Genomic DNA, 14414 nt, shown 5'->3' on the forward strand with positions numbered 1-14414 from the left:
TATTAAAGTTGCTGAGATTGAGAAGTATTCTGTTAAGTCAAATTAACTTAAAAAAGAGAAGAGCTGCTTGACACATAGCAGGACTATTTCTTAAAAAAAATTTCTATGACAGGATATAATATTGCTTTTATGACAGGTTATCCTTTTCAAATTGTTCAGGGGAAAACAAGCTGTGTCTCAAAAAGCACCACTTTGGGTTTCACAAATCAGTGAATGTTATCACATGTATAAGAAGCTACAAATTGGAGTGGTTTGCACTAAAATGCAGATTAAATGCCTTTTTCCCCAACTCAGTTTTATCTGATGAATATCCCAAGAATATAGAAATCATAGATGCAAGAACTGAATTCTTCTTAAGCATATTTTAGGATTCAAGCTAAAAGTGATAACTAGAAAAAAGGCCCACCCTTCTTGGATTCATAGGAGGTGGACCAGCAACAGAACTTCTCAAGAATAGTCCCCATTTTGTGCAATATTTTACCTCTGGAAATATGTGTAGGTCCAACGATATTCCAGCAATTATTTTGTCCTTAATGCTATTTGAGTGACCGCAATAACTTGAGTATCATCATTATGTTAATTATTTTATTTATTTTATTGTTCTTTTACATTTGTAAACAGTCCATTTGGATTAAAAAGGCTTTATATTTTTTGTTAAATAAACAGATAAAGAGGGCAATTATATATACAGTATCAAGTCCCTTTATGAAGAGAGATAGTCCAAGCAGAAGCCATTTCCCTCAGAAGCCTGACAAAAGATGTGGGCACCATTTTGATGGTAACCCAAGAAATGCAAGCGTCAAAGTGAGGATGCAGTCTTTCAATGGAGTCAGGAAAGCAGTCAGGGGTTCTGGGAAGGGAAAGTATTAGGGGGGCTATTAAGTATTTATTACATTTTGCTTCTAAAGCATCTTGAACTTATTTTAGGGCTGCATTATTTTTCTACACTGCCTACCTTGACATTAATTTGGGGAAGATATGATTGCAGGGAGCTCTAATGGACATGGAAAAGTTTGGGGTTGTATTTAGTCCTGTTTACTACATTTCATGGACTTCCCTTGTCTGGCCAGAGAAAGTTCCCTCAGGCAATTCCTCAGGAGAATTATCACTCCTAAAAAAACCTTTTTCCTCACAGCCTTGCACTGAAATTTACCTCACAACTCCAATATGAAGCAACATGAAAGGATTATTTTTCAGGTAGCAGAGATTCTACAGACATTCACCATCTAATTCCTGGTAATAAATACATTTTGGTGTACTACACATTCCCTTGTAGGGATTGTATGCTAATTTCTTGTTCCTCCAACAAGCTTCTGGGCATGCATGGCTTGGACTAGAAAAACTGTTAGTTTTTAATCATGTTCTGGGTGGATGGTCCTTCCTGGATTGGTCCTTCCTCTTTGTAGGCAGCTGCAAAGACTTGGCTGACCCTAAGTACATAATTACTTCAGATATCAGTTTCATTTATTTCGCTTGTATTTCTTGGTTTCAGCCTTCTTCAAGAATGTGATGCGGATTTCTGTCACATCGTCTCCTTTCAGAGTGTCTTGAAGGAAAATCACTTCAGCTGCTAGGTGTATCTGCAAATAAAAAGTTAATAGATGTAACAGGGACTTAGGTTTACAATGGTAGGAAATCCATACAATAATGGGGTATTTTATTTATTTGTTAAACATATATTCTGAGATTCCACCAAGTAAGGCTTGGAAAAATAATAAGGCTTTTACCTGGTGCTGAAAACATGGGTGCCTCCTGGCAACTGCCTGGACAGGTCCCTGCAGTTTTCTTGGTAAGATTTTAGAAGAAGTTTGTTACTGCCTTCTTTCTAGGACAGAAAGAGTAACTGGATGTATCCAGCTGAGACTAAAACTTAAGACCTCCCTGTTCTACCGTGGTATCTTAACCCCTAACACCAAACTGACTCTCAAAAGATAAAACACCAGACACAAATCCCCCACATAGAAAACATTTGTACAGAAGGTCTTTGAAAAGCATCATATAAGCCTAGAAGGACAAACAACCTTGTCTAGTACTGTATGTTTCCTCAGTGTCAAATTTACAAAAGGCTAATAGCATCAGTAGGAAAATTTGATTGGATTTTCACTTGACACTAAGCCTTTAATGTATTTTATTTGTTTTGAGTTTAATATTTTCAGTGAACCCTGACAGTTTTGGTTTATCTAATAAATCATGGGTAACAATTCATGGCTAGAGGCATTTATGTACCATAGTGGTTAAGGCATAAGGTCAGAAGCTGGAAGAATCTGAGCCTTAGAAACAAAGTCAGCTGAGTGACCTTGGGACACTCACTCTCAGCTCTAGAAAGAAAACAATCACAACCACTTCTGAAGATCTTGCCAAGAAAATTGTAAGGACTAATCCAGGCAGTCACCAGGAATCAACACTGACTTGAAGGCACACACAAACACACAAAAACACACCGGCCAAGGGTTATCTGGCTAGGTTTGTACTATATACTAAACAATAAGCCATGATTACAAACCATAATAGATGAATTTACAGTATACAATAGGATGGTCCAAAATTATGGGTAGTATAATCACACAATCAGGCTGATCACTTACCCCCAGGGGAAATGGGGTGTGTGTGAGAGAGAGAGAGAGACAACAAAGGCCTTACAAATGTCACAATGCCCATTCCATCTTTTATATAGCTGTTTACAATGTAAGTACCAAATGCTGGAGGTTGTCTCATGATGTCATGCATGTATATTGTCACTAAGGCAGCATCATGGTTAGGAACAAACAAGTATGAGTCTGTTCTGTGTATTGGAGGGGAGGCAGAAAAGGGCAGCGTAGGAAGAGGCAGTATTCATTTTCTTACCATTTCCAGAGCCCCTCTGATGGTCCCAGACAGCAGACTGCAGTAACAAAGAGATGATCGACTTGCTGGTAGCTCCTCCACAAAGTCCACTAAGGGATTCTTGGCCAGAATGAGAGAAAACTCATTTCCCATTGCATTGTTGCAAGTTACAGTAGGGGTGACACCCAGATACATCTTAAAAGCAACCTGACAATAGAATGGAAAATATGTGCCCAGTCACCATTGGGTCAAACCATAAATTATCTTAAACAGTTTTTGGACATTTGTTCTATTTATTATAGGTATGAACCATGATTTTCAATCAATCAGAACAGATCAGGAAGGGACCTTGGAGATCTTCCCTTTTGGGCACCAGGGACCAGTTCCATGAAGGAATTTTTTTTCCCGCGGACATGGTTTTGCATGCTGCCTGCATCCTGCAGATGGGGCTATGCTTGTTTGTGCAGCCTGGTTGCTGACATGCCACGGACCGGACAGAGGATTGGGGACGCCTGTTCTAGGCCAAACCCCTGCTCAAGCAGGAGATCCGATACCATCTCAGACAAGTGACTGATACTCAGACAATCTCTTCTTTAAAACCTCTAGTGATGAAGGACCTACATCTTCTGATGGCAAGCTGTTCCACTGGTTAATTTTTTTCAGTGCTAGGATGTTTCTCCTTAATTCCAGGATGCTTCTCTCCTTGATTAGTTTCCATCTATTGTTTCTTGTCCTGCCCTCTGGTGCTTTGGAAAATAAGTTCACCCTCTCCTCTTTGTGGCAGCCTCTCAATTACTGGGATTCGGGATTTTCATTAAGGGAATGTCTAAATGCCAAGAGGGTTAATGTTTACAGCCTCCTTAGCATGAGGTTGACAACACTTATTTCTTTATTTGGCATAATTTTAGCGAGGGGGGAGGGGGAATGATAATTCATACTGATGCCAGTAGAGCAGCATGTGTATGTGATCATCAGGATTTCAGCTGGAAAGAAACTAATTCACAATCTGAATGAAAACAACCCCCCTGGTTACTGTATTAAAAAGAAAGAAAGAAAGAAAGAAAAGAAATCCAGGCACATTTATTGTCTATGTCTGTTTAGAGTCATGCTTCTTTCTGGAGTTCTGCACAAAATAGAAAAATATGTTTTGTTTTAGTTCTCAAACCCAAACATCCCATCTGGGGTGTTCTATGGAAACATTCTGAGTTTGTTGCACTTTGACAAGGCAAAATGTAAACCAGTTTAAGCATTCCCTGTTCCAGTGAAGCAAATACTGGAACACTTCAAATGTCTGAATCAAAAGAAACAATGGGAATAGAGAAAAAGATTCTTAGTCCTTTCTTCTCACCATAGGATCACAAGAACAGAGAGGGTAGCAGTTCATGCTGAGTGCTACTATTGAACCAGTTTGCAGAAAAATTGGCAGGAAGGAAAAAAGGGGGGAATCGATGACTCCTATCATAGAGGCATTGGTTTATGATCCTTATGATCCTGCTTTTTTGGCTTCAGAGATTTCTTCCTTTAACCTGGGCTCTGCTAATTGTAAAATTGTTAGGAGATACTAGTAGGTTGGCTGTCTTTAAAAAAAAAACCTCATGGAGACCTTAATTTTATTAGATAGTCTCACAGTATAAATTTCTAAAACAATTATCTTTCTTAGGACAGGAGAAGATTGCGCAAGAAAATAAATTCTTGTCAGTCCATTAGTGCAAAGGGAGATTCTACATCTAACATTTGGTCTGTATTGAAGGAAGAATTTCTAACAAATCTTTTGTTCTTTAGTGTAGAGTTATCTACACTACCTTTTTTCCCCAAAAGATTCAAGGACATTAATCTTAACTTATCTGAGTATAGGTGGTCCTCAATTCCTTTAGTGACCATTCAAAGTTACAACGGCACTGAAAAAAGTGACTGATGACCATTCTTCACGTTTGTGGTGGTTGCAGCATCCCCACCATCATGTGATTTACATTCGGGTGCTTGACAACTGGTTCATAGTTATGACGGTTGCAGTGTCCCAGAGTCATGTGATCCCCTTTTGCAATCTTTTGCCCCATTGACAAGCAAAGTCAATGGGGAATCTAGATTCACTTAACAACCGTGTTACTAACTCAACAACTTCAGTGACTCTCTTAACAAATGTGGCAGAAAAAGTCGTAAAATGGGGCAAAACTCAATTAACAAATTTCTCACTTAGCAACATAAATTTTGAGCTCAGCTATGGTCTTAAGGTGAGGACTACCTATATTCAATTTGAGGTCAACTTCTGCTGTTAGCATATTGGGGATTGTTGAACTTCTCTCCTACACCGGAAATCTCTGCTGAACCTTTGGTTAAAGAGGGAGTGAATTTTATAATATTGGATATATGCTGAAGTTGTCTCTATGATGGTTAGATCAGTTCTTAGTTCCTTGACATCATCTAGACCTCAGTCAGGAAATTTATGTTCAGCACCTAAAAAGCCAGAAGTTGAGAGGCATCACTTTAATTAGGTCCTTGATTGTATCTGGACTTGAGTTACAAATCCTTTCCAGGTATGTTAATGCAATCATTCAGTATTCCTGCTATCTCCTTAGTTGAAATCACAGTACTGTATATATAGCTGCACTTGTGTAATATTCTACGTCCTCTTAAGGTCTGAGAAGTGACTTATCTTCTTTATTAATGTTACTTCCCCATGAGACATACGGCTCCACAGAAGGCAGTGGAGATGACTGTTGTTATTCATCAGCTCTGTGACATGGCTTAGTTATCTTCGCATACAGGTTTGTGTGGTTTGGACTTTGATGGAATATAATTAAACCATCCTGGATCAATAGACATGGCCACAGATTTTTAAACACAGCAATACAGTATTTGCAGGCTAGCCGGACCAGGTTCATTCTGTACGGGGGATTTAGTTGCTGTTTAAAACTCAGTAGGATCCTATCCTGTTAAAAGGCACCAGAAAACCATTCTGCTGATTTGAAGTAATGTGAGGTGATACTAGACAATCTAAAACAATTTTCAGGGAATGAATTATGCATGAGCTTCTTTGGTTGATAGACTTTATGTCTGTGTTGTTGAATAATTTCTAGATTTGAAGTGAGGCTTTTATACTCTTTGAAGACTTCTTGCTGTCTGCCAAGTTTCTTCAAAATATATAGGCTCCTCTAAGAATAGAAAACATAGTATTTTGTTTTCATTAATGCCTCAGTGATGGCCACTTTGATGTTCTATCCTAGAAGACAATCTACTTGCTGCCTCTTCATCTTCTCTTTTGTTTTATTGGAATTGGAATGTAGCAGCTTCTTCTGGTATACCATTTTGGCCGCTGTCAAGTTTTCAACAACCACTGAACTCAAATCAGCACAACAGGGAAAATTACAATGGTTAAATTCCAGCATGACTTGGGCCATAAGCAAAACCCCAAATAAATCAAAATAAATAACTAAGCTTTGTTTAATGCTGGAAAGAACAGAGCTTAGAAGAATCATAACAAAGATATTTTCTCATCATTAGAATTTCTTCCCTTGCTCAACAAAATCCTTTTTCTTAAAAGATCTGTGCTAAAAACACAGTGAATGAAAATATATATATTTGAAGCAAAATATATCATTTACTGCATCAACAAGTGTATATACTGTACAGAATGCATACACACCTAAGGTTAAGAGAGCCAACTAGAATGTGGTCATTTGCATTTTATAATACTCTCCAAAGTGACCACAAACAAACAAAAAACATAAGATAATACAGACTCCAAAATATCCAGTGTACAACAAAAACCAAGATATCAACATAGAAAACTTTGAAGAAAGCTTAGTTATGTTTATGTACTCTGTGTATGTTGCTCATACACACCAGCAAAGCTCAACTGGCTACTCAGACTAATCAGGAATCAAAAAGGCAATTCTTTCTATGTCAATCCATGTACTTTTTTGACCCCTTCTCATGAAAAGTGCTGAATACGATTTTATATTTTGCTTTTATATTCAACAGAGATCAAGGGGGGGGGAGTCATTGGCTTCAGAGGAATATGGGGAGGAGCAGGCCGAGGCAGGCCAGGGCCTTTCAGGATTGGGACGGCTTGAAGGCAGGGAAGAACAGGGGCAGGAAGAACATGAGAGAGAGAGCTCAGGAGATGAGCAAGGGCTACCCCCTCTTGATCCTAGAGCAGGAATGTCAAACTTGCGACGTCACATGACATCACGTGATGTATCGTGACTTTTTCCCCATTGCCGGCAATGAATTGGGCATGGTTTCAGCATGACGCATCTGGTCCATGGGCCGGCAGTTTGACATGCCTGTCCTAGAGCATGGAGAGTGGAGAAAAGGAGGGAACAAAGCAGGCAGGCCTGACTACTCGGGAGGAGAGCACCCCGTCTCCCTCTACATGGCACACCTGGGGACTGAGACTTAAGGAGACGCTGTGAGGAGGGGCATTTGTCAGGTTTGCGTGTCGTTGTCAACATTGGAAACAACTCTCTAATCTCCTGTTCTGTATTGTGATTTCTACTTGTAAACCCTGAAACTCTGACCATTGGACTGGCTGACAAACTTGATTTGGTGCTCTAAACCTCAGATTGAATTTTGGCTTCTCTTTTGAAACTACTCAGGCAAGCTTGTATTTCCACAGACTTGTTAGATTTTGATGTATGTTCCTGAAGGCAAATGGTGCAATCACAAGGCTAAGATAGCCATTCCCAATTAAATATCTTTCAGATGCCTTGGATTATAATTTCCAAATTTCCCACCAATAGTTCTATCACACAAATTGGAGTCTAATGCATGTAAGAAAGGGAACATGAGAGAGATCTTTGGGGCTGAGAAAAAAATATAGGGATATCTAAAAATATCACTAATGATGAACAGATGGATGTTTTAATGTCAATCTTATTTGAGAAAAGGGTGGATAGCCCTTTGGTCTTCTATTCTGGAAAAAGAAGTGCAAACAGCTCCCAGAGGCTCTTAATTAATTCATTCACTAATAAATGAGTACTAAAGTTTGGGCTTATTCAGTTTCTCTGATTCTCTATAGTAACTCTTACCTTCTTCACAATAAATCTAACCTTGTGAAACTTTCGTCCTGGATTATAGTCTGTTGTTAGGGGTCCAAACTGGAAATAAAATGATAAGAGTAGACTCATCCTTGCAAAATGAAGGCAAATCATCTTTGGATACCTGGGCAATTATGTCTGCAGTTTCAGAATAACTGCGGCACTTTTTCACAGCAGAGCGAGCCAAGAAATCTTCAACCAATCTGATGCCAATGCTGTATCCCCTGACAGAGCAGAAAAGAGAGAAAAAAAAGGTGAAGAGGTGTCAGGTGGACTTGCCGACAGTTGATATGAGTATAAATTGGTACATGGCACACATTGTTCCAAGCATAAAGGCAGGATAAAACTCATAGATAAGATGCTATGGCAATTTTTTTACAAGCGGATTTTGTTAACAGAGCGAATTGAAATGTTAACCTTGTCTTTTTTATTATTGTTGTTCTTCCTGTTAATTATTTTGTCCTTAATATATTACAGTGGTGGTGAACCTATGGCATGCATGCCAGAGGCGGCACTCAGAGTCCTCTTTGTGGGCACACATGCCATGCCCCAGAGATGGCAACCGTCTCTCTTCAACCAGCCGCCCGAGGTCCCACGTGGCCGGATGCATGCCGGCATGGCTGGTTTCCCTCCCCCTGTCCCATTCCTCCTGGCCTCGCATGCTCTCCTTTTCCTGGGCACAACTCACTGCATCAGTTCCTCAGCTGTCAGCCAGCTGTCCAGCTCAGAGGCAGCTTCTCTGAACTGCTGGTGGTGGGTTGGGGAGCTCCAGAATGCACCGGTCAAGGAGCCGGCAGGCTCTGGCTGCTGACAGACACTGTCAGCCCCCATGCGCTCGCTGGCCTCTGTGTGCGGGGGCCAATGGTGTCAGGCAGCAGCTGCCCTGGCCCCTGCCACACCTTGCCCCATGGCAATGGCACCCCCATCCTGCTTCGCCTCACCCCACAGGACAAGTCTCCTGCCCACCACTCCACCTGCCAGAGACCCCATGGATCTCCCCCAACCCTGTCCAGCCCCCACAGGCATCCCTCCCCACGAGCAACATCGAGGTGACCACACCCACTTTGGCCACACCCACCCAGTCTGCCATGACCACCACAGCCACGCCCACCCAGTGGGCCACGTCCCACCTGGCACCCGGTGATAAATAAGTGGGTATTGGGTTGCAGTTTGGGCACTCGGTCTCTAAAAGGTTCGCCGTCACTGATATAGTATATAGATGACAGGTCAATAATTTGCAAACAGATTTACTAGTTTAAATATTTGGGAGGGTGTTTCACAAGGGATGGGGACCAATATTGTAGTAATATATTAATCAGCATTCAGGGGGTTAACATGGGTGTATGTGTTCAATCCCCCCCTTTTAATGCACTTTATTAATGCCTTGTTTTGTGGATTTTTTTTCTGTTTTTGGATTTTTTGTATTTTAAAGTTCTTTTGAATAAAATAAAAAATAGTAGAAAAAAGGCAGGATAAAATTTGTAATGTAAATAAAATAATAGGACCTTCACTAGTTCAGGGGGCACAGCCTGAGGATTTTTGCATACTTCTATTGGCCAGCTGAAAGCAGCGCTGATTGGCTTTTACTGATTACTAATCATCGCAGCATTGCAATCTCAGTAACAATAGAGAGGATTGGATGGGCAGCTTCAAAACAGGTTGGAGAGTATAAACAGAATCTCACAACTGTTTCGCAAGCTGATATCTACATCCACGTAAGCAGACTGAAAAACAGGGAAAAAATAACTAGTTGGTTTTCCTCAAATTTATAAGTTAATGTCATGCTGCTTCTTGCCACCTTATACTTACATGCTATCCAAACATTTGTTCACATCTTCATCCTTTTCATAATCCTTACACAGCTGGGCTACCAAAGCACCGTAGGTGAGCACAAAAAGCTCCCTACTCTGTCAATCACAGGAAATACCAAATGAGAATTGAAGAAAAACCTACAATCTTCTACTGCAAGAGCTCTAGGATATATAAGTATCTTTGAAAAAACAGAGAACCCAGACAGAAGCTAGGTTCGCATATAATACAGATCCAAAAGGTGGTTTTGCTTTGTGACATTGAATGCCCCCCATGATTGTGGCTTGTTAATCAGAGTTTATTATTATCCAGTCTGAATGTGACACCAGCCACAGGGACCTGCTTTAGTGCAACATGTTAATCCAGGCAGTGTCCACTGCCCAACTGCACTTGAGCTGAAAAAAACAATACAACCATATCTGCCAGTATGAATTCCCCAAATATACCAGGACCCAGTGACAAAAGTTAGGATAGATGCATTAGTCAGTCTGCATACCATGTGATGAGCTGATGCAGAGGATGAAACGGTGGGCAAATGCCAGTCCTATAACGTAAAAAGAAGTAAAAGAAGAGGGAGCACAAAATATATTGATTTAAAAAAAAATGTTTTACTTTTTAAAAAGCAATTTATGATGAATTGAAAAGGCAACTCACTAATCAAAAGAAAAAAATAGCAATAAACCACTTGTGAGAAATAATACCAATAAGAAGCACAAGAGAATTTAGCTCTTAACTGGAGTTAGGAATTATGTTTGCACCAGAATCAGTCTTGTTAATGTGCCAGGCTCAAAACAGGTGACAATGAGTTCTAGTCCCGCCTTAGGCATGAAAACTGGCCTGGTAACTAGGCCCAGTCACTTTCTGCCAGCCCAACTCATCTCATAGGCTTGTTGTTATGGAGAAAATAGGAGGAGAATGGAGTGTTAGCTATATCAGTCACTTTGAGTTATTTATTAAAATAATCAAGGTGGGATGTGTAAATTAAAACCTAAAATATTTCTGTATACAACATTGCAACTACTCAGATGCATATTTTCTTGTGGGCAATACAATATACCAGTAGTGCCGTGTTTCTCAATCTCAGCAACTTTAAGATGGATGGATTTTAAGACGAAGAATTCCACTGAGACTGAGAAATAGTGCTATGGTATGAGTTTGCATGGGTGATATTTGCTTCTATTTGAGGGGGGGGAAATGACCCAAAATTTTAAAATACTGCTGCTCCTGCTGCTGCCACCTGGTGGCCTAGAAGAAAAAAATATGAAGACTTGTCCAGAATATCAGGAGCTGAAATTGTTTGAGAGGCAAAATGACAGCATCTTCAATAAAATTTCTGCTTAGACAAATATAGATGCAGAACATGTGAAATGTTTGGGGGGGGGGTTGCCTCACTGAAAATGGCCTCAGCTGAAAACCAGCTCCTTACAAAATATCTTATCATCTTAAAAGACAATTCAGTATCAAACTGATTCAAAGAACTAGCAAAGTTTAAACATAGAAACAGGTGCAAGTCAGAAAAGTCAAAACAAAATGTAAACCAACAACATCTTTTTATTTCCCTGATTCTACTTGCACTGGGCATGGCTGAGAGATTAAGTCTTACTATTTGCACAGTTAAATATATTTTGATGAAATCACATAACTTGTCATGCCTTCAACAAAATATAATATACTTCACATCCTTGCATAACCAAAAGGGAAATTTCCTGGGGATCCTTGGAAAAAGGAAGGAAGGAAGGAAGGAAGGAAGGAAGGAAGGAAGGAAGGAAGGAAGGGAGGGAGGGAGGGAGGGAGGGAGGGAGGGAGGGAGGGAGGGAGAGAGGGAGGGAGGGCTGATATACAATAGGTAGAGAAAGGAAGGAATTATTTCAGGCATCTATTTTCTCAGACTTTTTAAAAGAGTAGCATTCCAGTCATGAATGCCAGTTATTGTTACTATTATTTAACATATGATGAGAACATGATGGAAGAGAAGTAAACAAATGCACGCAACCCACATAATTTGATACAAAACTTCTACAGGGTATGGTAGTGGCCTCATAACTGATGAATACCAGTGGTTTTGTAGGTCTTCTATAGATTCAGTTTTCTGGAAAATCATCCTAGCCATAACCACAAGCACTGGAACTGGAGGCTCGGTCAAAAAGAGTTCTTTTTTTCCCCTATTCACCCCATTTAAAATGTAAACAGCGAAAACTTCGCTAGTATTCTGAATTCACAAAATGCATTCAGTAGGGATAGTGAAGAATACCACCTTAAAATAACAAGCACAATAAAGTTTGGTATACAAGCAAGTCTTACGATTTTGGCGTTCTCTGGTCTTCTATTTGCTGGATGTGCCATTCTTCTTGGACAGTAGGAAGATACCTTCAGTACTGTGTTATATTCCTTTTTCTCTCTGCTGCTTTGGTTGCTTGCTACTCCATTTCTCCCTCAACCCTGGTCCTATTGCCCTTGCTACACCCTGGTTGTAGTGAACTCTTGATGCTACAGATCCTGCTTTTTCTGATGCTCCTCCTCTTCTCGGTAAGCCTGAAGTCTTCCAACAGAAATGTGTTTGGCAAGAAATCCAGCTTACTTCAGTAAACAATCTGACTCAGATCGTTAACTGATCCATTAAACAAAACAGCCTGCAAATTATATGTAAAATAGCTATCTCTCTGCTTGAAGCCTGCCACCGAGCGGGATATTTTCAGAGGCTTTTAACAAGGTTCTGCCTTGTTCATAACATTTTATGGCAGGAGCAAAGGACAACATTATCTACTCTCCATCTTTCCTCCCCGCTTTCCTAGGTGCTTTTAGGGCAAGCTTTTATGGCACATTTGCCCTAATTTAGTACACACTTTAGTGAGGATGTCAGATGAAAGCACCTTCCATTTGTAAAACCTTGCTTCTTATTGCATCGCTTTTTCCATAATCTCTTTCTTTCCAAAGACTGTGTGTCCATCAGAGACAAAAGGGCTCAGTAGAGCTTTAGACCACAAAAGCCAACGCTCCTCCCTTTCAATTTCTACTAGACAATTCATGACCCTTGGATTACTTCAGAGATATTTCCTTACCAGATTCCTCAATGCCTTCCACAATGGCAGAGCTTTTAAAGCACTTGGAAAGTTCTTAAAAAGGCAGGGAGATATTCAGAGATGTATATGCCTTGAAAGTAGCCCATGTTGAATTGTACAGTACAATCAAACATCAGGCGTTGACCACAGGAAAAAGTTTGTGATATTTTGTGTTATGTCACAAAATGCTTTAGAATGTCATAAAGTATTGTATAAAAGTTTCAACTCTGTGGGAGTCCTGGGTCCTGGATTTTGGAAGCATTCTGTAAGTTAGTTCATTTGATGTACCTTGGTTCAAAAAGTTTTGCTCCACGGTGCGCCATTTTGTCCAGTTAAAGATTACAGGAAACAGAGTTTTAGTAGTATATAGATAAAGAAAAGCCAGTAAGGAAAGGAAGAGGGGATGTTTTTTGACCAGTAACATCAATGAATGCACCCTTAAAGAATTGCCCTAAGTTATGGGAGCATAAGCTGAGGCACCAGAGCCCTGAGGGCATAACTTCAAGCTTCAATCTAGGGAACGACTCACTGAATTCCTCCAAATATTCTGCCAAAATATAATTTTTAACATGGCAGAACATGATTCATACATGGCAAGTGATCAGTTATTTAAATAATACATTAAACAATCAATTATCTACTTAACTCAGGGATTGCAAAATTTGCAACACCCCCTAAAATATTACATTTATTCAGCCCCCTGGTAATGAAGAAACCCAGTTTGGTGTAGTGATGAAGACACAAAATAAGAAACTGGGAGACTGTGAGTTCTTGTATGTATGTATGTATGTATGTATGTGTATATATATATAAAGGTAAAGGTTCCCCTGCACATGTGTGCTAGTCGTTTCCAACTCTATGGGCCGGTGCTCATCTCCGTTTCAAAGCCGAAGAGCCAGTGCTTGTCTGAGGACGCCTCCATGGTCATGTGGCCGGCATGACTAGACGCCAAAGGCTCACGGAACGCTGTTACCTTCCCACAGTAGTGGTCCCTATTTTTCTACTTGCATTTTTACATGCTTTCGAACTGCTAGGTTGACAGAAGCTGGGACAAGTAACAGGCACTCACTCTGTTACGTGGCACTCGGGATTCGACCTGCCAAACTGCCGACCTTCTGATTGACAAGCTCAGCGTCCTAACCCACTGAGCCACCGTGTCCCTTAGCCAGTATTTTTATCTGCACATCAAAACAGTCTCTCATAATCCAAGTACAATCCTGTCTATTTAGATATTTTCCATTTCAGGCCTCTTAAATATGTCCATTCTTCTTCAATCTTATTCTGACTTGTCAACCAAGTCTCTCTCCCTCTCTTTTTTTAGGGTGTCAGATTGCAATTTCAGGTTTAGCCACAAGGTGTCCCCCAAGTGCTTAGAAAATTCTTTTCTTTTCCTTTAGGGAACTGCCTGTTAATCTCTTTTCAATTGTTTCTTTTGTTTTAGAAGAAAACAGCCTAATTTTCAAATAAAGATAGGAAGTAAGGAATAAATAGTCAAAAGCTTTTAGTCCACAAGTTTTTTTTAAAGGAATAAAGTTCTAGTTGAGGTCCAATTCGTTTTTTCAATGTTTCTTTTTAAATCATCTCTGGAGGTTCAATCGCCGCTGTTTCTGAAGGGAGGGTTGAAATCCTCCCTCCCTCTCTGCAGGGGGAAAGGTACTTAGCAGCTTATTTAGGTGGAAAGAAG

The 14414-nt window shown here is 40.1% G+C and overlaps 1 protein-coding gene across 2 annotated transcripts; it reads right to left on the bottom strand.

Moving 5' to 3' along the window:
- Window positions 1-700: 700 nt before the first annotated feature.
- TRAPPC3L (trafficking protein particle complex subunit 3L) lies at window positions 701-12014 on the bottom strand (the record flags this gene model as incomplete). Of its 2 annotated transcripts, XM_083348471.1 has the most annotated exons (6): window positions 701-1580; window positions 2845-3030; window positions 7987-8086; window positions 9672-9769; window positions 10168-10215; window positions 11973-12014. In XM_083348471.1, the coding sequence occupies 6 exons, from the start codon at window positions 12012-12014 to the stop codon at window positions 1461-1463; spliced, it is 594 nt and encodes a 197-aa protein (XP_083204597.1). In that variant the 3' UTR covers window positions 701-1460. The 2 variants fall into 2 exon arrangements, with proteins under 2 accessions (XP_083204597.1, XP_083204598.1); XM_083348472.1 differs by lacking the exon at window positions 10168-10215.
- Between the last annotated feature and the right edge of the window lie 2400 nt (window positions 12015-14414).

Source organism: Vipera ursinii (assembly GCF_947247035.1).
Source record: "Vipera ursinii genome assembly, chromosome: 1".
NCBI lineage: Eukaryota > Metazoa > Chordata > Lepidosauria > Squamata > Viperidae > Vipera > Vipera ursinii.